Below are 26,809 nucleotides of genomic sequence, written 5' to 3' on the forward strand. Positions count from 1 at the left end.
GCTCCCTCTGCTGAGATGCTGTCTAACTCCATCAGATCACGGTATTGAAGTGAACATTACAGTTTAAACCCTGTGCCTGTTACGCTGGCTGCTGTATGTTAAAAAGGCCACAAGGATTGACAGTGTCTTTTGAATTACAGGGTCCACTAAACAAACAGCAGTCGAATGCTGAAGATCCTTTGAATTATATTTCAGTGTCTGGAGTTGGTGATTATACCAGGCCTGGAATTTTCTGTTTACTCCTCGCAATAGAGAATAACAAGAGCAAAGAGAGCTTTCTAATTAATTACAGTGAAAGAAAGTTATTCTTCTTTCAGAAAGTATTTACCTCTTTCTGCTAAACCTCCCATAAAACATCCCTTCTGTAAACAATACATACATTTTCATGTAATCCTTAAGTGAAAGGTAAACATATTTGACAAGCACAAGACTCAACTCAAGCTATAAGTACCCCTTTGAATTTTATTTTATTTTATTTTTAAGGAACCGATGTTTGAATTTATTTTATTTTGTTTATTTTCCTGTATTTGAATTTGAATTGGCTTGAGAGACAACTGCATTATTTGGTGCAAGAATTGTTTTTGAGTTTTATTACTATATTAACTGTTTTCCCACATATATTCCCATATCCCCATATATATGAATTTATTGATGCATTGATGCATTTAGCTTTTTGTATAAAAGTAATAATCTACTCGAGACTGTGCATTACAGTGTTTTTATCAAGGCTAAGGATGACTGCTTTAACAACACCCTTTTATTAGTGTAAAATCAATATAATGCATGACTTCCCTTGGCTTGTTGCTTTAATACGCTTTGATTTGAAATGTCATACACTATATGAGTTAATGTTAAACACATGCCCATAACATGGCCTTTACACCAGAGTTACAGCTGCTAAATGAAGAACTGAGGTAAATAAACTAATGATGAACCTCTGTACAGACACCCAACCTCCATGTAGTGTTTGCCATCTATTATTAAGACTAGGCATTTGATGAAAGAGCCGTTTACCTCCAAACAGAACAGAAGCGTGCAGAATAAATTAGGAAATTGAGCTTACCACCTTGTTTGTACTTGGATCTACTAGGCGATTCCTGACCAGCATTTCAGTCGTGTTTACGGATGTCTCCTGTAAATTATTTACAATGTATTATTTGTTAGATACGTGCATGAAATGCTCGAGAACCACAGAGAGATGCTCATTTTGCATAAACCGAGAGCAGAGGTTGCCTGTTTCTAAAAAATTATGGCACGCCCTTCCACAACTACTCTCCCCCGAGCTAGCCTAGAGAACAATGCGATTATGAAACAGGTCATTAGGTCATTGTAGTCCTCCCAATGTGCCATCAAAGTTCACTCTGGCATTTTTAGCTTCAGAGAAGCCCATATGCAGACTTTGGAAGACCAAAGGGGTTACGATCAATAATTTAAACAAAAGCTTTTAGTCGAACACAATGAGCTGGAGAATTCTGCTCAAAATACGCACTTCTTCTATTCTAGGGGCCGCACTAGCACAAATGCGCACACAGAGGGTTCCTGTATTTGCTGAGCCATGCTTAATTAGAACACAGCCTCTGGAGAGCAGGGCAGAAGATAGACAGGGCTCTGGGGACCGGGACTCAACTCTGCCCCTTGTGACAGGGATTCCCACTCCAGACTGACTGTCGCCATGGCAAGGGTTGCCTTGGTGCTGTCGCCCGTGGATTCTGTGTGGACAGGAGCAGGAGAGTGACATAGACAGGAAGTGATGGCTTTGGATAGGGAGGCTTCAGATGCCATAACACACAAACAGACAGTGACACGCTCGCACGCCCACACACGTGCAACAGAGTTATCGGGGGTGAAGAGATTATTTCCTATTCCAGCACATCAGATTTTTCCTCTCCATAGGGGTTTTCCATCTTCCCCAGGGCCCTTGTGGGTGTGATCTATTTTATGCTTTAGAACAGGATTTATAGCCATGTATTTATGTATGAGAGGCTGTATATTTGAGCAGTGGAAAAATTGGTTACAGATGGAATATATTAGATTTTTTTTATTGATGCTGTGTGTGGGTCATGGACAAGAAATATATAAAGATATACATTTTGGCATACATCAGATGGTAAAAGTGAAAAGTATGAATTAAAAGTTCTTTGTAACAGATATGAAATTAACTTATCCTCTAATCACTTAGTGAATGTTTTAAAGTAATTTTAATACTTAATCTTCAACTTATTTCAGTTAGTTGTCAAAGCAACATTTATACTGTCTAATCTAATGTAAAATTTATATTTGATTTTATTTCAGCTTTATTTCGTTGAATGAAAAATATTTGTAATAGTTGTAATCACTTAATGAAAAGGTAAATGGTCACTCGCATCTTGAAAGGAGAAATGCAACTGTTCATTATTAAATTTTTATTTCACAAATAAACAAAGGATCAGTGTTATTTTAGTATTGAAAATATGAATAGTAAAATATATACTAATATTAAGAATGTATTAATATTGTTAGCTTTTAATTTTAATATATTCAGTTTTCATTTTCAAGTTTTATTAATTTTATGTGCTTTTGTCATTTTTGTTATTAAGGTTTTTTTTTTTTGTTTGTTTTAGTTTGAATAATTGTGATACATCATATTAAAATTATTTTAGTCAGTTGCCAAGGCAATATTTCTCATTATTGTTCATAAATATTAAGTTTTAATAAAACGCAATATTCATATTTTATTATGTCAGCTTAATTCAAATGAATGAAAGTGACTTTTATCAGTTTTAATTACTTAGAGTAATAATAAGGAACAGTTGTATTTCTGCTTTCAGGATGTGTGTGGCCATTGACCTTTTCAATCTGACCCCTGGTGAGCCCAATTATGTCACATATGTGGAAAGTTGTAACAGGGGTCAGACTTGATGTAGCTGTATAGGTTGGTATTAGTATGTGGAGGCTTGAAGGCTGATGGTAACCAATATTACTTTGTGTGTGTGTGGTTGCAGTTGGATAATCTGGACGAGCAAGCAGCTCAGATCAGGAGAGAACTGGATGGGCGTCTGCAGATGGCTGATCAGATTGCCCGGGTAAGTCTCATCATTTGATCACTTACACGTGGACAGAGATGCCCCGGACGTGCTGTAAACAGAACTGGCATCCATTCCATTGCAACTCAGCCAATTCAGTTTATGTACCCACATTCATTTTATAATTCAAACCGACTAGAATTTTGCCAAGTAGGACTTGTTCCATAATGAATATATTTTGGGTCAAGTTGACATTTTGAATTAAGTTCATTTAAGCCTTCTTCTATTTAAGCTGATAAAATACTAGTTTTTAATAATGCTAACATCAGTGGTATTTTTTACATTTTTAATCGGAATAATTAAAAATATTAGAATTTTTTCTAACTTCTTTGCTATTTCTTAAAAAAATTCAGGCTGGCAAATTCCCCAAGTTTGTGTCGAAGGAGATGGAGGCTATGTATATCGAGGAGCTGAAGAGCTCAGTCAACCAGCTGATGGCTAACCTGGAGAGCATGCCGGTTTCAAAGGGAGGAGAGTTCAAACTGCAGAAGCTAAAGAGGGGACACAACACCTCCATCATTGATATGGGCCAGGTCACAAATAAACAAAGGATCAGTGTTATTTTAGTATTGAAAATATGAATAGTAAAATATATACTAATATTAAGAATGTATTAATATTGTTAGCTTTTAATTTTAATATATTCAGTTTTCATTTTCAAGTTTTATTAATTTTATGTGCTTTTGTCATTTTTGTTATTAAGGTTTTTTTTTTTTGTTTGTTTTAGTTTGAATAATTGTGATACATCATATTAAAATTATTTTAGTCAGTTGCCAAGGCAATATTTCTCATTATTGTTCATAAATATTAAGTTTTAATAAAACGCAATATTCATATTTTATTATGTCAGCTTAATTCAAATGAATGAAAGTGACTTTTATCAGTTTTAATTACTTAGAGTAATAATAAGGAACAGTTGTATTTCTGCTTTCAGGATGTGTGTGGCCATTGACCTTTTCAATCTGACCCCTGGTGAGCCCAATTATGTCACATATGTGGAAAGTTGTAACAGGGGTCAGACTTGATGTAGCTGTATAGGTTGGTATTAGTATGTGGAGGCTTGAAGGCTGATGGTAACCAATATTACTTTGTGTGTGTGTGGTTGCAGTTGGATAATCTGGACGAGCAAGCAGCTCAGATCAGGAGAGAACTGGATGGGCGTCTGCAGATGGCTGATCAGATTGCCCGGGTAAGTCTCATCATTTGATCACTTACACGTGGACAGAGATGCCCCGGACGTGCTGTAAACAGAACTGGCATCCATTCCATTGCAACTCAGCCAATTCAGTTTATGTACCCACATTCATTTTATAATTCAAACCGACTAGAATTTTGCCAAGTAGGACTTGTTCCATAATGAATATATTTTGGGTCAAGTTGACATTTTGAATTAAGTTCATTTAAGCCTTCTTCTATTTAAGCTGATAAAATACTAGTTTTTAATAATGCTAACATCAGTGGTATTTTTACATTTTTAATCGGAATAATTAAAAATATTAGAATTTTTTCTAACTTCTTTGCTATTTCTTAAAAAAATTCAGGCTGGCAAATTCCCCAAGTTTGTGTCGAAGGAGATGGAGGCTATGTATATTGAGGAGCTGAAGAGCTCAGTCAACCAGCTGATGGCTAACCTGGAGAGCATGCCGGTTTCAAAGGGAGGAGAGTTCAAACTGCAGAAGCTAAAGAGGGGACACAACACCTCCATCATTGATATGGGCCAGGAAGATGAAAACCAGCTATCCAAGTCTGATGTTGTGCTGTCTTTCACACTTGAGGTAAGAACTGTTCTAGCCTTCAGGCAGTGTAGTTTAGTTTTGTGCTCAAGGCCAGGGTTCACATAGTATGCCGTCTCATCGGGCCCAGGGGAGAGAGAGTGATTTTTAGTTGTGGCCCTGCTCAAGGCTTCCATGCATTTGACTTTCTTTGGTGAAGGTTTGTGACTTCTCTGTCTTGTCTGTTTTGCATACAATTAACCATTAAGTGTTAAACAAATAACCAAACCTGAGAGACAATGTCAGATGCGGAAAGAGTGGTAGGAGGAGTAGTTCACCAAAAAATTTACATTTGCTGAAAATTTACTCACCCTCAGGCCATTTAAGATGTTTATTTTTTATCAAAACAGATTTTGAGAAATTTAGCATTACATCACTTGCTCACCAATGAATCCTCTGCAGTGAATGGGTGCTGTCAGAATGACAGTCCAAACAGCTGATAAAAACATCATAATAATCTACAAATAATCCACATGACTCAAGTCCATCAATTAATGGATTTGTTTTTTACAAACACACAGATTTTCATTTCACAAGATGTTAACTGATGGACTGGAGTCGTGTGGATTACTGTGGTGTGTTTTTATCAGCTGTTTGGACTCTCATTCTGACGGCACCCATTCACTGCAGAGGATCCATTGGTGAGCAAGTGATGTAATACTAAATTTCTCTAACTCTGTTTTGATGATCAAACAAACTCTTCTACATTCTGGATGGTCTGAGGGTGAGTACATTTTCATTTTTGAATGAGCTTTTCCTTTAAGCATTTTTGGTGCTAGTTCCATTAAAACAACAGACTTTGCCAAGTATTTTTAGGTTTTAGCTGTAGCGGTATCCTTTGAACTGTTAAAATGTGCTGATTTGAACAAAACTTTGTAAAAATAGTCTGTAGCATGTTACAAAGTTGAAAAAAGTGCAACAATCTCAAAAAGCGCTTACTACCATGCTTGCAAATATCTTTTGGGAGTCTAAGGGTTTGCCTCTCATCATTTCGAATTAATAGACAGTCCTTAGTTTTGATAGAGAATTTAAATGAGTAGCAATGATAAATTTAGCAACATTAGCAACTGCAGTGTTAGTTTAACACATGCATCTATGAGATTTTAATCTTTACTGAGTTTCCAGCCCTTGCTAGCGCATAAATTATGCAGACAGAAAGGGCTGCAGCATATTAAAAAAAGGTTATACTGCATTTTTGATAAATGATGCCTCTGAGAAATCTCCCCTCTCAAGTCTCAGGTTTTGCTATAATTATACTATCTTGAGCTAGCTCGTTTTCAGGGCAGTTGATTATAACGTGGCATGGCTTTAGTAGTCACAGTGGCTGACAGAGCAGTGTTTTATGGATTTGATAGTCTGGCTTCTGTCTTTGGAGTCTATTTTGTTTTGGGGAGCTACGAGCTGCCGGATTTTATAGGTGCTCTGGGTGTGTGGATTGATTTTCGCTCCAGACGTAAACAGTGCTTATTCAATGAGTGTCAAGAACAAGAAAGTTACATACTAATAAAAGTTGATAATGTGGTCAAGAAGTTGAGTGGATCCTGATTGGCTGCTAATGAAATAAGAGCTTTTAAAACAGCATCCAAGGGAATGTTTAATTGATTATGTGAGCATTACAAAACATACTATACCTGCATGTAAAATACAACCAAATGTTTATTTTGTGTAGGTGGTGATTATGGAAGTTCAGGGGTTGAAGTCGCTGGCTCCCAACCGCATTGTGTACTGCACAATGGAGGTGGAAGGTGGAGAGAAGCTACAGACGGACCAGGCTGAGGCCTCCAAACCCACGTAGGCCACTTTCTTTATTTTCTCTCACTTTTTTTTTTTTTTTTTTGTAAATACCTTTTAATGGCTCATTTGCAATTCATTTTAAGATTCAAATGATTTTGAATATCAAAATTAACATCTACAGTACCATTCAAAGGTTTGGGGTTGGTAAGATTTTTGTCCCTTATGCTCACCAAGGCTGCATTTATGTGATCAAAAATATAGTATAAACAGTAATACTGATAAAAGTATTACAAATTAAATTTTAATTTTTTAAACAGCTAAATTTTCAGCAGCCAGAAAGTTCACAAGAACAGCATTTATTTGAAATTTAAATAAATTAAGTGACTTAACTGTCACTTTTGATTAGTTTATCAAAAATTTTAATTTCTTTCAAAAAAATCTTAGTAATTCCAAACTTTTGAACATTAGTGTATATTTTTATAGTTTTACATTCGTGTGTTAAAATGCTTTAAAATATGTGTAAATGTATGTAGATATGGGTATTTCATTGGCTAATGCTGACATCTGGAGAGCAATGTGGAAGGCGTCTGATGTAATGTCAAAATGTATACAAATACTACTTTTATCAAATGTTTACTCAAAATTCATATTATAATAAAATTAATTGCTAATAATAAGCTACATTTTAGTTATAAGTTCTGTAGATTTTCTATGGATTGGTAGATTTTCCCTAAAATTAGACATCTTATGATGAGACAATATACAATCTTTCACATTCTCAGCATGCATTACATTCATAATATGGGACATTTTTCTAACGGCAGTGCAGTTTCAGGTGCTGTGTCCTCCAACTAGAACTCTTATTTGGCCAGAGGCAGTTACTCAAGGGATGAGCACATGACATGGTGCTATTTTTGGGCCCTATGTTCCATCTTTGGATCAGATGCCAATTTATAATGAGCTAAAGAGTGAGAGGGAGCATGGTAGAGTGAGAAAGAATCAGAGAATATGAGACACAGCCTCCATGTCCCCTCAGAAAAGTATTCAGCTATGGAGAAAATGATTAGGAGTGCGTATCCCAGCGGAGGGGGGAGAAGCGAAGGAGAGAGAGAGACAGAGAGCCTCCAGCACTCCTGGAGAATAATGACGTCACGTGAGAATTAGCATTTAGATTCTATCATCACACACACCAACCTTCACATGTGTGTGTATGCGTGAGAATGTGCACATACACATGCCTTTGACGGTAGTAAAATCTGCTTCATATACAAGGTCACCTTCTTGCCCCACAAATGAGGAAAACCTACAATGAAGCATAGTCTTCAAGGACATTTTCTTCCCCGTTTTATACCTTACTCTTTTCTATGCTTTCCTTCAAGGGCTGGGCAGTATAGCAAAAAAATCAATATAAAGCAAGAAAAAAAAAAGAATAAATAAATAAAATCTCAGTATTTTTTGACTATAATCCTTGAACATGTTTTCCACATTGCTTTTCACTATGTGATCACAAGAAAGAGTTATTTATTTTGCACCAGTGAATAGTAATAGATAAAACACTAATAGATACCTACATATATTTTAACATTATTTCAGATTTTTTAAATGATACCTTTTTAACACTTTTTTTAGTTATATTTCATTATTTAAATTTTTTTATTAGTTGAAAAATACCATGCAAAAATACCATTTTAAATGCTGACGCAAATGAATAATTGAATCCGAGTTTTTTTTTCAACCATTTTTTGCTACTAAAGTCAAATCAAAGATGCTATTGAAACATTCAAGTCAAGTCACCTTTATTTTTATAATGCTTTATACAATAGACATTGTTTCAAAAAAACATTACAATATTAAACTGGAAAATAACAGAATCAATTATGCAAATCCAAATTGTGCTATAAAGCAGCTGTAGCAAGACGATAGTGTCATTATTCAGCTCCGGTCGTTTCAGTGTTGCTTCAGTTCAGTTCAATAACTGTGTAAAGTTTATTCATTGTGATCAAGTTCAATTAATAAGCAGCTCTACTGAAGACAGTAGTGTCGTTTTTTAACTCGAGTCCGTTCAGTGTTGATTCAGTTCAATTTAATAACAGTATCGATGTTGCAATCAGCACATCCCACATTCACAAAGTTGTTTCTTTTTACGTCACCAGCAAAATGGTAGGGGAAAGCGGGGCACAAAGTAACACTTTTTGACTTTCTCAAATTGTGTAAATCCACATGGGGTTCAGAGTATAATTTTTTTATCCACAGTAATTTCACACTTGTCTAGTACAAATATGTCGCTTTGTTTCATAATTACAATGTATACATTTTTCTTTATTTACCCTCAAAAATTGGAAGTGAAATGTGACAACATGTCCTGTAGGTGGGGTACATTGTAACAGCTGAGGGGCACGTTGTAACATGAGCATATGACAGCTTAAAATGTGATCTGATCGCATTAAAAAAATATACAAGACAAACTAAAATATTTTGTCAATAAAATAAAATAATTATTTATTTCAAATAAAATAATGGCTTTTTAAAAATGTATATTAAATCTGTTTATTGAACTTTTACAATAATAACAGGATACAGATACAGGAGAATCATGAAAAAATTGACAAAAAACAACAACAACAAAAAACCACTTCATTAAAGTATAATTAAACAAAAAAAAAATTTTTTTTTTAAAAACTCGATACATATTGTAAAACAAAGAACGTCAAGCCTAATGTCTCGAGTATAGAATATATGTTGGAGCATTAAAGTTTAGACATTTCGACCATCTATCAAATGTATGCATATACCTCCACAAACAATACCTTACAGCTTTAAAGTATATACATATGCATACGTAAATATCCACACATATAATCACCGACTCCTAACCAGATTTGGGCCAGAGTCATATTAACATCTTAAAGCTTAGGTTGACACACTCTAAGAAGAAGTACTGACATATTCAGAAAAAATTAATTGTAATGGCGTTTTTTAAGAATTAAAAATAATCTGATTTTGGAGTTTGACAATGAACACATTGCAACCATGCTTGGGACGGCCCACATAAACGAGCCAAAATGCTTTACATGTCTTGAAATAATAATTTCTTAACATTAAACATTGACTGTCAGTCTTTATTCAACTGTTTTTCGTCGTTTATCATTAAAATTTATTAAAGTAAATAGTGTGAATTACATCGCTAATGTCATAGAATAGCACATTGTAACGCAGTGTTACAACGTGCCCCATCTGCGCAACTGGAGATTAAAACCGGTTACTGTCTTATGATAGTTAGCAAAGCATTAAAAAAATCATCTAAACTGATAAATAACAGATTGGAGATTAAAATAATAGCAGATTTGTCTCATTTTAAATGAGTAATAAAAACTGAGATGAAAAATTGACTTAAGCTAGAAATATAATTTTGCTATGGTAAAATACATTTTCAGCGCACTTTTTTTCTCTATATAATGTTGATATGGTAACTAGTAAATGCTGTAAATTTGGTTATGCTAGCATGTGTGGAAATATTTAAATCACGTGTGTTACAACTAACCCCGTGCTCCCCTACATTTACTGTGAATATTCAGTATATCGCCCAGCTCTACTTCCTTTCCCATATCAAAGCTCCCCTGCTCCCCTGCTCCCCTGCTCCCCTTTATTCTCTATCCATGATTCTGTTCCATTCTTTTCCTCTTCTTGTAACTTAAATTTTGCTTTCCGCTCTCTCTCTTTTCTTCTTTCAACTGTAAAGCACTTAGCTCTTATAAAAGCCTTATGATTATGAGTCACTAGTTAGCAAAGCATTAAAAAAATCATCTAAACTGATAAATAACAGATTGGAGATTAAAATAATAGCAGATTTGTCTCATTTTAAATGAGTAATAAAAACTGAGATGAAAAATTGACTTAAGCCAGAAATATAATTTTGCTATGGTAAAATACATTTTCAGCGCACTTTTTTTCTCTATATAATGTTGATATGGTAACTAGTAAATGCTGTAAATTTGGTTATGCTAGCATGTGTGGAAATATTTAAATCACGTGTGTTACAACTAACCCCGTGCTCTCCTACATTTATTGTGAATATTCAGTATATCGCCCAGCTCTACTTCCTTTCCCATATCAAAGCTCCCCTGCTCCCCTTTATTCTCTATCCATGATTCTGTTCCATTCTTTTCCTCTTCTTGTGACTTAAATTTTGCTTTCCGCTCTCTCTCTTTTCTTCTTTCAACTGTAAAGCACTTAGCTCTTATAAAAGCCTTATGATTATGAGTCATAGAACTCAGTCTATATTCATGTATTCATGCTGTCACTGGCAGTTGGAAACAGAGAGAATTGGCTCATTTTGGCAAAGCATAACAGCGCTAATGGACACACAAAAATGTGTCACATCAAACAGACATGCTGAAGCAGAAAGATTAAGAGGAGGACGAGATAGCGAAAGAGACAGCAGAATCGGCGAGAAAAGGAAATTTGACATTCTGATGTACTTAGAAAAAGTTATTCAGTCAGCTGCTCAAGAATAAACATATCTTGGACTGTCCCAAAGGCACCTTCACACATACACACACACAGTTCAGCTATGCATGGCCTTGTGCAGTGTCAGCAACCTCTCTGACACTCGCCGTTTGCACTGTTAGAATGCTAACCCATCCATATCCATGGAAACCATACATACACGCAATCAGAAACGAAACATCTTTCATTCATTAACATAAGACTTTGCTATTATTTTCGATTTATCAGTGCAAAAACCTGATTCTTATTCACTAACCACCTGTCAAACCAGAAGTTAACTTCAGAATAGCATTCCAGTGCATTTAAATGAAGTCTTTGTAATGTCTCTTTTCTTTATACGGTAAATTATTTATTATATATATTGATTGCACCACATTTGCAACATTCACAATTGCACAGTTACTGTCTGCAGATAGTTCTTTGAGTGCATATTTTGCTACAGCAACATAGACAGTATGTGAAAATCATGAGAGGGTGCCATTCATTCCTTGTGAATTCCTCCCTTTGTGTTATAAAATATTTAATATCCCTTGTAGGCCCTTAGAAAAATATAGCGGCAAACATTTGGCCAGCAAATTTTCCTCAAGCTCAAATTTTCTTTGTTGCAAATAAAAGAGTTTTTGCTAATAGACTCCGTTCTCAACCGCCCAGCCGTTATATGTTTATCGCCCCCTGGTGTTCATCAAACAAATTGACGATTGTGTTCACCCGTCGCTCAATCGGCATTTGTCACTTCTCCAAGTGATAAGTCACACTTCCCACCACACACATAGCAGATTTTTTTCCCTCTTGCGCTAGCTTTCTCTTTTTCCCTCTTTTCCATTCCATCTCTTTTTCGCTCTCCCCCTTTTTCTTTCTGTTTCATTTGACTGCTGCCTCTGAAATGTGCAGCCTGTTTCCACGGCAGCAGATCATGTCACGTGGTTCAGTTTTACTAGGCCAACTCTACCCCTCACCCTGTGTGAGTGTGCAGGAGAGAGTGTATCTGTGATTTCCTAGGTGTACGTTTCTATATTGTTGCATCATATTATTCTGAGATTTTGTGCATTTATTATTTATAATATCAATACTGATTGTTTAAAGCATGTCTGTGAGTTATAGTCTTTTCTCACTCTCACTGAGACCCGCTAGAGTTTGATCTCCTATACACAAGTTGAAGATAGCAGAGCTGCACATTTATTATATTTCTCCCTTTATGAAGGCTTTACACAACAAACATATGGATTAGTGGCCATAAAGAGGAGATAAGCATAGTGGGACTGTAACAGCGGTGTTTTCTTTAAGGAATTAAAGGATGCAGTGCTTCCACAGAAAAATTTGGATGAAAAATAATAGTACATAAAGCTTAAAAAAATAATAATTGACACTAGCAAATAAAGTTTATACTGAGGTTTCTTTTGCTTCATTGTCATGCTAAAGAGTAGCATGAATTTGACTGTAAATTGGGGAAATCTGGGGAAATTGTGTTAAGTGAAAGTAAAGAAAGTAAATTAGATATATATGGAATAAATATCAAGTTAATTAATATGCTTCAGAATGTTTGCTAATGTTACTTAAAGGAATAGTTCTCCCAAATAAAAAAAATGCTGAAAATGTATTCACCCTCAGGCTATCCAATATGTAAATGAGTTTATTTATTCATCAGAACAGATTTGGAGAAATTTAGCATTGCATCACTTTCTAACCAGTGGATCCTCTGCGGTGAATGGGTGCTGTCAGAATGAGAGTCCAAACAGCTGATAAAAACATCACAGTAATCCACAAGTAATCCAGTCCATCAATTAATGTTTTGTGAAGTGAAAATATCTTTGTTTGTAAGATACAATTCCATCATTATGGCGTTTTAGACAAAAAACTAAAGCAAAAGCACTTTTTCTCAGGTCTGCTACATGACACTGGACTGTAACAATGCATGGGTACAGAAAGAGTAAATAATGGTGGACTATGAATGTGCACTTTCGAAATCTTCTTTAAGTTATTTATTTATTCTTTTATTTTCCAAATGTCAGACTTGTCCGTTGTGTCAGAGAATCTAGTACCAGTAATCACCAGAGAATATCCTCTGCTGAAAGCATTTATGTACAAAATCATCAGACGGTACACTTCACCCACTGGTCTGTCTCTCATGCACTTGACATTCAGTATGAGATTTTTACGACCTTATCAAATGATTTGTTAGCAAACGATTTCATCAGCCCTGCCGTGTAGCCGAATAGGACTGCGGAGATTGTTTTCCTCGCTGATCAAAGTAATACAATGAAAACAAGGGTTGCGAGATGTCCCTGTGCGCAGCGGTTACGCAGTGATAAAGTAATAAAGAGCGGCCGAGTTGTCAAGGAGATCTATGATACCTGGAGAAAGCCATATGTTAGCATTCCTATACATCTTAAAGTGGGTTGTTCGGCAGGGGCAAGAGCCCCTTGAAGTAACACCTTGGTGGCTGTACTGTTTGTGTGTGAGAATGATGAAAATGAGTGTAGAAAATAAATACTGTAGAAGCCTAAAATCAAGGACATCAATGGAGTTTGTGTGTATGTGTGTTCTCAGTTGGGGAACCCAAGGAGACTTCACCACCACACACCCTCTGCCAGCGGTCAAAGTGAAGCTCTTCACAGAGAGCACAGGGGTCTTGGCCCTCGAGGACAAGGAGCTGGGCCGGGTAACTCTCGATCCTTCTTTTCTTTCTTGTGGCTTTGGACATCAGTCGTTCTGTTTTTGTTTTTTTTTGGAGTTTGAGGATTATTTGAGGTTGTTATGGTGCTATAGAAGTGATGTCTTACTTTATAATTCTTCTTTTGCCTCATTCTCCTGCTGATTGATGCTTGTGGCTAAACAAGAATCTCCAGGCTTGAAAATCCCTGTAAAGAAACAAGAAGCACGACAAGAATCAGATCAAATCCCTGTTTTGTTTCTACAGTGAATATTTGTTTTTTATTTAGAGGTTATATTCCCAAAGAACAAAACAGGCTTCCTTTTAACGAGTTAGAATTTTAATTGAATTGACCACACCCCTCTGGATTTTTTTGGCTAATTATGCTTGTTTATTAACTAGGCTATGATAAGTACTGTGCTGTTAAACACAGGCATCACAAATGCCTATATTTTTCAGATAATTTTATACAAAATAAGCAATATAAAATTTGAATCTAATTGTTATCTAATATATTTAGTAGATTATAGTGTACTCAGTTATTGTGTGGGAAATGCTCTTCTACCATGATTCATAGAATTAATAATAAAAAATAAAAAGAGACATACAATACAGTTCATAAGGTTGGGGTCAGTTGGATTAAAAAAAAATACTGATATTCAACAAGTATGCATTAAATTGATCAAGTGTGACAGTAAATACATGTATTTCTGTTTCAAATAAAGGATGTTCTTTTAAACATTCTATTCATAATAGAATCTTGTATCATGGTTTCCACCAAAATATTAAGTAGCATTAATATTAAGCAGCATATTAGAATGATTTCTCATTAATCATGCGACCCTGAAGACTGGGGTAAAAGCTACTGAAAATTCATCTTTGATAAAATAAATGCAGCCCTGGTGATCATTAGAGACTTCTTTCAAAAACATTTTAAAGGTCTTTCTGACCATAAACTTTTGAACAGTAGTGTGTGTGTATGTTATTATTAAAGCAATGTCATTTCTTTTTAAATGTACATTTTTATCCAAATTCAAATTGCAATTCTCCATCCTGTTTGCAACCTTAATTAGAATTCCTGAATTGGAATCTAAAAAACATTCTACATTCAAGGACTCTGAGGTCCTCTAATTAGGACATTGTTAACCTGCTTTTTGACCTTGACGGATGCTGGATTGGTACAGGGTTTAAAAAATGTGTCTCCATCAAGACTAAAGTAGACAGGCATCTCTAAGCCTTTAACTCTAGCTAAGAAATAGATTACGCCAACTTATCAGAGAGAGAAAAGAGAGAATAAAAAGCACAGGAGAGAATACGAGAGAAACCGGCTCTTCTCTGATAAGGTGCCAAGAGAAGAGCTGTACAGTCTAACTCTCAGTACACAGCCACATGAGCCAAAATTAATTGAATGTTGAGAATTTCTCTGAAAACGCTGACTGGCAAAGTAATATGTCATTATCAGCTCACACCCAGACTCAGGGATATTTTCCCACACCCACACAACCTGTTTATCCGTTTACTGAATGCTTCATGTGTGAAAATGTCTTAGAGTTTCTAGAGCAGACACTAGCTATAGGATTACATGTTAAAGGGATAGCTCACCAAAAATGGAAGTTGTGTCCTGAAAGAAGGTCATACGGGTTTGGAACAACATTTGAGAGTGTAAATAATTACAGAAGTTTAATTTTGGATGTGCTGTTCTTATTAATGGTGATAGCTTTGTTTCTCACTCTGTGGTTGCTCAGTCTGGTGTTAGGACTTATAATCATGATTCTCTCATGTTGAATGATTAGGTGGTTCTTCACCCAACTCCAAACAGCCCAAAGCAGGCAGAGCTCCACAAGATGACTGTGACCAAGGCCTGCCCTGATCAAGATCTGAAGATCAAACTTGCCGTGCGCATGGACAAACCTCAGAACATGAAAGCTTGTGGGTAAGGGATTTTGTGGGGACAGGAATACTCATCTATAAAAGTCTTCAGTTCATTTGGAGATTGCATTTCAAAACAGTATCATCCAGACATAACATCTTTTATTTCATGATTTAATGAAACACTATGTACTATATTGCTCTCTACCATTTGTGGTCAGTAAGATTTTTTTTTATGCTTTTGAAAGTCTCTTATGCTTACCAAGGTTGCATTTATTTGATAAAAATACAGTAAAACCAATAAAATATTGTGAAATATTGTAAAATAAATACTGTGAAATGTTACTACAATTTAAAATATATTTTCTATTTTAATGCGTTTTAAAATGTAATTTATTCCTGTGGTGAAAAAGCTGAATTTTCAGCAGCCATAATTCCAGTCTTTAGTATAACATGATCCTTCAGAAATCAATCAAAATGCTGATTTGGTGCTCAAGAAACATTTCTTATTATTATCAATATTGAAATTAAACAGTATTGCTGTTGTGGAAACCATGCTATGTTTTTTTCATGATTCTTTTATTAATAGAAAGTTCAAAATAACATAATTTATTTAAAATAAAAAACGTTTGTTGCATTATAAACGTCTTTACTGCCACTTTTGACAAATTTAATGCATCCTTGCTGAATAAAAGTATAAAAAAAACTTACTGAACCAAAATATTTCAACGGTAGTGTATGAGAGTATGTATGAGTTGAAGTAAAATACTGTGATTATTTCTTTAGGTATTTATGGGCTGCTGGCAAAAACGTTTGGAAACGCTGGAAGAAGCGCTTCTTTGTCTTGGTCCAGGTATATCTTTTTATATATTTAAACTGAGTGCGTGAAAAATATGATGAAATTTAACAAAGTTTGGTTTCGGCTTCCATTTGAAGTGCCTTTCGGTCATCAGGGCCTTAATGAACCATGTACAATTTTAAGTAGCGCATATGACACAGATTTAACCCAGACAATCTAATGGGCTGCATATGGCATATTAAGCATTTTAAAACTATTTGTTTCTCTTTCTCCTACAGGTGAGTCAGTATACCTTTGCCGTTTGCAGCTATCGAGAGAAGAAGTCAGAACCACAGGAGCTGCTGCAGTTAGATGGCTATACTGTGGACTACACTGACCCACAGCCAGGTAATACTCCCACAGTCACAGATTACTCTTATGTACCTATTCTTACTTTATGGTTCTCAGACGTTAGTGGAACATGTCCATAGTTGATGTAATAATCTACATCTTTGTTTTTTTTGTTTGTAAATGTGTCTAAAATGCATTTTAGGTGTATCCACCAACCTGAATTTACTTGAAGTTGACTTCTTTTATTTCTGTGTGTACAGGTCTGGATGGAGGCCGGGCTTTCTTCAATGCAGTGAAGGAGGGTGACACTGTGATCTTTGCCAGTGATGATGAGCAGGACCGCATCCTATGGGTGCAGGCCATGTATCGAGCTACTGGCCAATCACACAAACCTGTCCCGCCCACCCAGGTCCAGAAACTGAATTCTAAGGGCGGAGCTGCGGCACAGATGGATGCCCCCATCTCTCAGTTCTGTAAGTAAACATACCAGTAAAGCATTTCAACACAATGTCAGTCAGGACAAAAATTAATTGAAGCTGAGATGGCGAGTAAATTAAATACATAGCAAGGGTTGTTAATATAATATATGCCCCACAACCACTCACATAAAGTGACAGTGTTCACCGTGACAACACGTCATTTCGGTCCAAAGTGCAGTAGATAGCACAGCCTAATAGTGAATAAATTAATTCAGGTTGTTTTCAGGTTGAATTAGTAACACAATATGTCATAGTAATGTTACCTTGCACTCTCAGCATACTGCACAAGTAGCAGGAAAAGGTAAGATCGAGTGTGTAGAGTGGGAAAATGTGTTTATTTTAATGTCCATGTCTTTGTTACTGCCCTTATGCACTCCTGATTAGTTTTAGTATCCATGTGTAAGGCTTTTCAGCTAATATAAAATAGCTTAAATAATTTAAAGTGGTCAACCAATACCAGCTTCTATCTATAAAGGTATAGTTAACCCAAAAATGATCATTATGACATATTTTACTCACTCTCATGTTGTTTCAAAACCATACGACTTACTCTCTTCTGTAGAACACATACATTTTGCATTTATATTTCTTCAGAAGACTTAATTAATGATATTATGGAAGCTTGAACCCTGTCCATTGTTCATTTGCATGCAATTTCATGTTGTGTCCTTTTGTGTTCCACAGAAGAAAGTAAGTTCTGGGGGGTTGGAATGACACGAGAATCAGTAAATAATTACAGAATTTTCATTTTTGAGTGAACTGTCCCTTTAAAACTGTTATTGGCACCTTTTATTAAAATAAGATTCTGCTAAACGTTCTCACCAACAATTTAAACACCTGTTAAAGTTTAAAAAAAATAGTACTTCACATTAATATCAAATCACTTTGAAGCATCAAAATAATAATAGATCCTGCTATTCAGAACCTTGTCTTTTGGTGTGCATCTACTTCAGCATCTGTCCATAGCAATGTCTTATATCACAAAATGTGTCTTAAGGGAATTGATACACTGTTCAAATAAGTTTTCAATTAAATATAGCTCATGTTTTAACCACATATACAAAATCTAAAGGTAGAGGTTCTGTGTTGTTTTTCCATTGATTTATTTGTCCTGTTTGTGAATGTTTCTTGTGGTCAGATGATTCCCTCACAAGTTCAGATGCCATTCAATTTTCTCACTATAAGACAGACCCTCTCCCTTCTGAAACATTATTACACTGTGCAAATGTTTCACCCTCCACCTTAACACACCCCAGGTGGTCTTGAATGGCACAGAATAGTGGAATATAAAACATGCAATACACCCATGAGCAATCATCTCTTTGCTGCAGAATGTTTTTGCAGATTCTAGAATACTATGAAGGTTCTGATAACAGCATTTTATATATTAAATATACATGATTTACTCTGATTGATTACAAAGTATGATAATAACCTACAATGATTAAGTTAATATTTAAAGGGTAGTGCAATCCCTGAGTATTTCTGTTTGGGTAACACTTTACTATATAGCTCACTTTGGAAACATTAGTTTTCATGGTTATTAATCTAGGATATTGTTAATATATAAATACATGGTAATATACAAATAATTAATGTTCATTCATAATACATTACTAATGTTAATTTACACAACCGTTAAAATGTATTTGTATATGTAGACATTAATCTATAGATAAATACACTGAAAATGTTATTTCATGTTAGCTATTTTAAACATAAAGAGCTTTATGGCAAAGTGTTACCAATGTTTTTGTACTTTGAAAGCTGTGATATTCTGAGGTAGGCTGACAACCTGAATTATTTTTATGGCTTACAATTTGAACTTTAAATGGTTACTGGATTTATTCTCTGAGCAGTGTTTTGTTTTTGCTCACTTGTTTATTGGATGCAGTACCTTCATAGAATCAATTTAGAAGCTGATACTGGCATCAAATACACATTTGACCAGCATTCAAATATATGTGTGAAGGTAAGTGTATTTGCCAGTACAGTGTTAGTAAATGGTTAGTAAATGTTCCAGTGATTTAGATTGTACCAGTGTTTGGCAATCCAGTGCAACTGTGAGAATCCTGTCAAAATCAGCTGCAGCAGAGCACAACGTAATACACCAAAATATAGTCTCTTTCTTTTTCTTTCTTTCTCTTTCTTTTTCTTTCTTTCTTTCTTTCTTTCTTTCTTTCTTTCTTTCTTTCTTTCTTTCTTTCTTTCTTTCTTTCTTTCTTTCACTACTCAATCTGACCACCCACCAGTTCAAACTGCACTATCTTGTTGAATACAGGTCGTTGTATTTTACGTTGTGTTTTTTCTTCGTTCATGCTTTGCTTGTACCCTTCTTTAGTCCTGCAGCTGTAGTGGAGTCAGGGTTTTCGTGTCTGCTTTTTCCTTCAGCCTTGTTGCTAGTCTTTATGTTATTCTGGTTTGTCCCTTCTTACCCTGCTGTCTTCTAGCTGGACTCAAGGGTAAGTGCTAACCTGTTAGCTAGCACCAGTCAGATAATCCTAAAACCATTATCTGACCAATGCAACGTGCTCTCTTTATCCTTTTTCTCTTGTTCTTTTTCTCCTCCTCTCAAATCTCACTCCTCATGCCTTAGACCAAAGTAGATTATTTTACTTTTGCGTTGAACTTTTTTGATGATGGCTAAAACTACAAACTTTCATTATTCTTGCCAGTTTAGGTTGCATGTAAATTAGTGCGTTTGTACTTATCATTTAGCTAAGTTAATATGGTTTATGATTTATTTGCATAATTGCCTTCTCTACATAAACATCATTGGCATCACAAGACCCCTCAGAGTAAAGTGGAAGAGGGTTTGTCTTGTTTTATTGGTTATCGACTATTTGGTGGCATTTAATTTGAAAAATAATCCAAAAATGTGATTGCTAATCTTTTGAGTCAATTCTGAGAATTTTAGAGTTGATTTTGCAACCTAATTGACAGTCTTTGCATTCAGGATGAGTAACTAATCCAAATTTAGCATTTTGACAATCAGTTCTGTCTACGGTAACTGCAACAGTGAAGTATTGTACATTTTTGACTGCTTGGACTTTACTCTTGAGGGTTCACTTGCCTTTCAACTAATTTCTTTATTTTTTAACTTGAGCTTCACAAGAGTTGGCAAATATGTAAGTGGAGTATTCTGAATGCCAATGTGAAGGAGCAGGCACTGCCATCCCTCCTCACCGAGAAATACTCCTAATTATCTTTCGTCCGGTGGAAATGGGCCTCTTAGAAGTAGTCCCTAAACCCAATGTAGAACTTAGCAAAGATATAGTTCATTATTTGCATCTGTGTGATTGCCCTTTTACTGCTTGAGTAGGTGAGCATTTTGATGTCATGTTATCCATTCAGATGCTGATGGAAAGACAAGTTCATTTTCTTCCTTTTCTGATTATCCTCCATTATTTACAGAGAATGAATTCATTACTTTGTAGCCTCTGTTGGCTTCCTGCCAAAGCCGTGAACCTGCACTAGAACCGTAATGCTAGCCTGTTGGCACGCCACTGAAGTGGCTTGCTTGTCAGTGTGCTCAGCAACCCTTATGAACACACTGAAAATTTCTCCAGTATTGTCAACTTGCAAATGCTAAGAGAAAAATACAGAATGCTAATGGATAGGCAAGCGGAAAATGTTACTGCAATTTTTTTTTCTTCCTCTTTCCTTTTCTTGCATGACAATGGAAAGCACAGTGGAGTGTCTCACTGTGTTCCTGCATGTAAAAGACATCCATTTTCAATGAAATATCATATACAACCATTAAAAATGGTTTTTATAGTAGTAAAATAATATTAATAATGCTTCCTAGCTTATTAGCATCCCCATAAGTCCTAGTCTTATTTGAATGCAGCACAACGGTTTGTGCATAAGCCGATTCAAAACTGTGTGGAATGTAGAAGTACATTATTTTAATTAATGTATAATTATGAAATGTAAAAATGCAAATGAATTAGGCTAATAAATCCTTAAATCCCATAGGTTTACCCTGTAATTAGCACATCTTTTCTTATTTCTTCCCTACAGTTCCATGGTTCATATAACTCATAAAGTCTGTTATATATTTTTACACTTCCTTTTTCTCATTTCTTTATCATCCTGAGTAGCTTAGTTATAGGGCTTCTTTGCCATTCTTTCTGATGTTTATCTTTTCTCAACTCATTCAGTTTGTCCGTTGTCTATCCTCTATCTCATTTCCTCAGTGAGTTCTTCATTCCTACAATCCCGTGTCTTTTCCTGTGCCTCTATTCTTTCTTTTTTGTCTTCTCTTTTAGTTTAGTCTACGTCTTTATAATTGTAGCAATGCTTTACTCAGCCAAAGGATAACATAACTTGATCCAAGTTCCTCTAATTAAGCAGATCCGGATAGTATTTATTTGTCCTCCACTAGATTAAGCACTTTATTTTTAGCCATATGTCTTCACAAAAAAAGGTGTGAGATCATTGTTGTTATCTAGACACACGCCCTAATCATTGGTGTAACACGATGCACATTCTTTCTTCACATTTTCTCTCATTAGAGCACGCTCATCACTGCACAGATTTAGATTCTATCATTCTGTTGCTAATAAAGTAATTCATCAAGGGGCCAGTTTTTTAGGAATAACTTTTCTTGTACTACTTTCTCCAACAAATATATGCGCATAGGACTTTAGAAAATTGCATAGACTATTTAGTTGATTTTGATTCCATTTAGCATATAACACTGAGCATATTAAAAAGCCCATGAAATTGCTTTGTGACTTTTATGTCCTTTCTATTAGCATACACTACTGTTCAAAAGTTTGGGGTCAGTAGTTTTTTTTTATACTTTTGATGCATTAAATTGATCAGAAGTGATAGTAACGACATTTTAACATTACAGAAGATTACTATTTTATTCTTTCTTCACATTTTCTCTCATTAGAGCACGCTCATCACTGCACAGATTTAGATTCTATCATTCTGTTGCTAATAAAGTAATTCATCAAGGGGCCAGTTTTTTAGGAATAACTTTTCTTGTACTACTTTCTCCAACAAATATATGCGCATAGGACTTTAGAAAATTGCATAGACTATTTAGTTGATTTTGATTCCATTTAGCATATAACACTGAGCATATTAAAAAGCCCATGAAATTGCTTTGTGACTTTTATGTCCTTTCTATTAGCATACACTACTGTTCAAAAGTTTGGGGTCAGTAGTTTTTTTTTTATACTTTTGATGCATTAAATTGATCAGAAGTGATAGTAACGGCATTTTAACATTACAGAAGATTACTATTTTAAATAAATTCTGTTGTTTTTAACTTTCTATTCATCAAAGAAACCTTGAAAAAAATGTATCACAGTTTCTTCAAAAATATTAAGCAACACTTGAGCAGCAAATCAGAATATCAGAATGATTTCTGAAGTATCATGTGACACTGAAGACTGGTGTAATGATGCTGAAAATTCTGCTTCGCCATGACAGGAATAAACTACATTTAAAATACATTAAACTGTACTATGTTCTGTACTCCACATATTTCTGTCTAATCAAATCTTTAGAATGAAAAAGAAAACTGTGCTTGCCAAGCCATTTCATGGGTCTTTCAGTATCATCTTAAAGATAACTTTTGAGTATACTTCGAGACTTAGTCGTTTTAGATGCGCTATTAATTACAGTAGAAACTTCCATGTTAGTTAATTCAATCAAAATAGGCTAACATATGCCCCTGATTTCTTTTTTTGCCATTAGTATTTTTACGAGCACACAATCCATCTTCTCTTTCGAAATGAGTGACATTAACCAATTGCGAATGGCAGAATCTATTGTATTCATGAGAAAGAAAATACATGAAAATGTATCATTTGGAATTGCGCCACTTCCTCAATGCCATCGGTGGCTTTTACGTTGAAAAGCTTTTGATTGAGAGAACAGGAAGAGACCACGCCCAGATCAGCTCATGCATGCACGTCCAGACTGAATGTGAGCTGAGGGTTATCACTCAGTTCCACATTTGCTAGGTCCGATTGAATTCTGCTTGACTTTTGCTGCAAGTTGACAATGTGAAAGCTCAATGTCTTTGATTTGCCATAGAGTACTCATTCTAGGTGTTTAGTTTTGTGGTGGGAGGAGAACAAATCATTCTTCTTGCTGTTTGCTAATTTCCTCTTTCTTGAACCCACCCCCTCTCCCTTCCTCTCCCATGAATGGCTGGAATAGATGCTGACAGGGCACAGAAGCACGGCATGGATGAGTTTATCTCAGCTAACCCATGTAGCTTTGATCATGCCTTATTGTTCAAGATGGTGCAGAGGCTCACGTTGGACCACAGGCTAAATGACAACTTTGCATGTCTGGTAAGTATTTTTTTTAGCTGAATTCAATGCAAAACAACTGTATACATAATTTCCAAACTGTCTACCCATTTGCTGGAAATGCAGGGATGGTTTAGCCCGGGTCAGGTGTTTGTTCTGGATGAATATTGCGCTCGGAATGGGGTGAGAGGATGCCACAGACATCTGTATTATCTTGGTGACCTTCTGGAGAGGGCAGATGCTGGGCACATGATCGACCCGACGCTGCTGCACTACAGCTTCGCGTTTTGTGCCTCGCATGTTCATGGCAACAGGTACAGGCCTGCATACGGATGCACCGCATTACTTGGATGTTAGATGTTGGGAGAGATACAGATCATGGAAGCAGGAACGAGGGTGGAGAACCAAGGGCTCTTTGCAAGTCATCAGCATATTTTTGCACTTTTGCTTTAGCATTTATTATATTTTTTCCCTGTGAATGTTCTTTATAATTTTGCTTGATGTGTTGTGTCTTTTGTTCTCAATCATTTTTTCATTTCTTTTCCACTTTCCAAACCTCAGCAGTATTCTTTCAGCCACTACACTTTCCATTCTCCTTTTTTTGTTATTTTACTTTCCAAATCTCATTGTGTTGCTCATTCATTACATGTTCCTGATAGTCAGAGGGGGTCTGAGTTACAGGGGGCTGGCTCAAAGTCAGGAGGGAAAAAGGAGTCTAAAAAAAAGAGGAAATGTAAAACACAGCTGACCCCTGAAAGCACAAGGTAAGAGGGCTTGTCAAGGATATAAACATATCAACAGCATCATATTCCACACTGTACAGTAGCAGTAAATGTACTGTATCTCACACAGAGTGAAATGGGTTAAACAGCTTAGCTTGTCTAATTTTTTTACCCAAAAAAGAAAAATAATTATTCATTAACTTGTTTCAAAGTCAAGTGACAAAGCATTTTTTAAATATCCAGCCTTTTCCTTCACCCCATGATGCTTTGCACAAATTATGCGAGTAACATTCGTTAAACTATGACCAATCAGTCAAAGGTTTGCTCTATGACCACAATAATACACATTTTCAAAAACTGGGTACAATGAAGTTACTGTACATTATTCTACTTGCCCTTCAACCAATAAACATAAAATGTGAATTTAAAAGTGTGAAAGCATTAATAAATTACTTTCAACAGACCATGAATAGCCCCAAAAGCTTGATTATTTCCACAGCAATATTACAGGCAGATTCATTGCATTAATCAAAAATGTTAATTAACTGGAACATATAATTGATAGTGATTCAAATTGATTTCCGTCATTTTGACAGATAACAAATATTGTATTTACGTCCTTTAAAAGCGTTCAACTTAAAACAGCTAATAGGAATTAAAAGTGAAAAGGAAAGACAATTATATTTTAAAGCATCTGTGTGGGAAAAAAATTACAGGGAAATAGACGTGAGGATTTGGGGAGAAAAACAAGAGATTCTCAGTTAAAACCAGTGAATTATTCACATGATGTATTGTAAATTAAATTGGGAGAGCTGGCCACAGATTCACAGTATATGTTGTCTTTTTTCATTCTGTTAGAGTAGAATAGAAAGGAAAAATAAAAATAGTCAGGAAGAAAAGAATGCAGTGGACTAATGAGAGCTCTTGCCATAGATATTCTTGTTGTACCATGTCACATTAAAACACCAAACATTGCATTATTCTCCTGATGTTTGAAAATAGAGCATGAAGAAAAATTAATCAATCAGTCAAACTGACAGATAAGGATTATTTGTAGCACAAACTTATGATTTGACATGATTTATTTGAGTCTTTTTAAGTGGAACCTTCTAAATGCTGCATAAACTCCAACAAAAAATAACTAAATATCTTATGTTTTTGGGTGAACTAGTCCTTTAAAGTCAGCATGATATTGCATGATATATTTCCTCTCACAATAAGACCAAGATCCAGTATGGAAATAAGTAGGATAATTTTGTAATTCATTGAATTCAAGCCTGTATTCACTTGTATGGCATGTTTAGTTTAGGTTTCTCTTCCCACTGACTTGTTGAAAGTATATTTATTATTGTGCTGCAGCTGAGTGTGTATTAAATATATTTTAATGCAATATAATGCCCAAGTGGAGTATTGTAACATCGATAGCTGTAAATAAAAAAATGGGTTGGAAACAATGCGCCCCAAGAGTATCACAACAGGGTCCCATCTGCTGGGTACAAATACATTTATAGCCAGTGTATTAGATTTAAGAAAGCCAGACATTGCTTCTGGTTAGATGTTCTTTCTGGACTCAGTGTGCCAGGCCTGTATTTTATTGGTACAAGTGTGATGTACTGCATACTGAAATGTTAATGTGGTTTGATTAGCTTTCACTGAAAATATACAGGACTTTAAAAAGCAATTATATAGTATCATAATTAGTTGTTGTAATAATAAATACACCAGTTCAAGAGTTTCTTTTGATTTGTATCACTTTCCTCTTGACTCAAAATTGATCTTTCTTCCTAATCAATTTGCAAATAATGGCATGTTTTGCTTGTAAAACAGGCCTGATGGTCTTGGAACAGTAACGGTGGAGGAAAAAGAACGCTTTGAGGAAATCAAAGAGCGATTACGTGTCCTTCTGGAGAATCAGATCACAAACTTTAGGTGAGTATGTAGACGTAAGACTTTAATTGAACATTTCACAAGCAGAAAGACTATGTACATCAGCAGTTCTTTTGATTTTATATAGGACATTGAGTGGCAATCGAACACCTCATTAAAATGTTTAGTCTACAGAACTAGACAAAAATGTCCTTTAAAATCATACAGTAAAAAGAATATATCACCATGGACTGCATAGGCCCAACTATGTGCAAATTATTAGGCCGAGTAGGGAAACCGACGGTTTTGTAAATGCATAAACAACAGAAGAGGTGATTTATCAGCTTAATGCATGGAACAAATGCTGAGCCAAATATTATATTAGGCTGAATATGAGGAGTGCACAGCCATTATGTGCATAAACATATCAATGTGATTTCACCAACAGAGCTCAAATTATAGCCTGTGCAAATCAAACAAGACACTTAGATGTGTTTTCATTTTGCTCAGTGTGTCTTTTACCTTGTACGGTTTTGTTTGTGGTTTTCATTTGGAGAAAAATACTGAAGATTTTGAATTTACTGACGTCAGCCATAAAAGATATGAGAAGCATTTTCTCTTTTCTTTAAAGGGGTTGCAATTTAGCAACATTGTATTTTTCACATTTAGCATTGTGTTTTTTTCCTTGCTGTCCATAACCCGTTTTTTCGACCGACCAGTTGGGAACCGATTTTAAATTAGA

The 26,809-nt window shown here is 35.4% G+C and overlaps 1 protein-coding gene across 1 annotated transcript in view; it reads left to right on the plus strand.

Moving 5' to 3' along the window:
- Nucleotides 1-26,809, plus strand: part of LOC107584492 (calcium-dependent secretion activator 1-like) — a 90,208-nt gene that overhangs the window by 41,415 nt on the left and 21,984 nt on the right. The window contains exons 4-15 of the mRNA XM_016271124.1: nt 2,982-3,062; nt 4,604-4,837; nt 6,504-6,625; nt 13,622-13,733; nt 15,518-15,657; nt 16,380-16,446; nt 16,671-16,779; nt 16,983-17,195; nt 19,652-19,663; nt 23,385-23,521; nt 23,606-23,793; nt 26,029-26,130. Coding sequence (XP_016126610.1) covers nt 2,982-3,062; nt 4,604-4,837; nt 6,504-6,625; nt 13,622-13,733; nt 15,518-15,657; nt 16,380-16,446; nt 16,671-16,779; nt 16,983-17,195; nt 19,652-19,663; nt 23,385-23,521; nt 23,606-23,793; nt 26,029-26,130 — 1,517 coding nt within the window. The remainder of the gene's footprint in view (nt 1-2,981; nt 3,063-4,603; nt 4,838-6,503; nt 6,626-13,621; nt 13,734-15,517; nt 15,658-16,379; nt 16,447-16,670; nt 16,780-16,982; nt 17,196-19,651; nt 19,664-23,384; nt 23,522-23,605; nt 23,794-26,028; nt 26,131-26,809) is intronic.

This window comes from Sinocyclocheilus grahami, unplaced genomic scaffold (assembly GCF_001515645.1).
Source record: "Sinocyclocheilus grahami isolate Dianchi unplaced genomic scaffold, SAMN03320097.WGS_v1.1 scaffold60.1, whole genome shotgun sequence".
Lineage (NCBI taxonomy): Eukaryota > Metazoa > Chordata > Actinopteri > Cypriniformes > Cyprinidae > Sinocyclocheilus > Sinocyclocheilus grahami.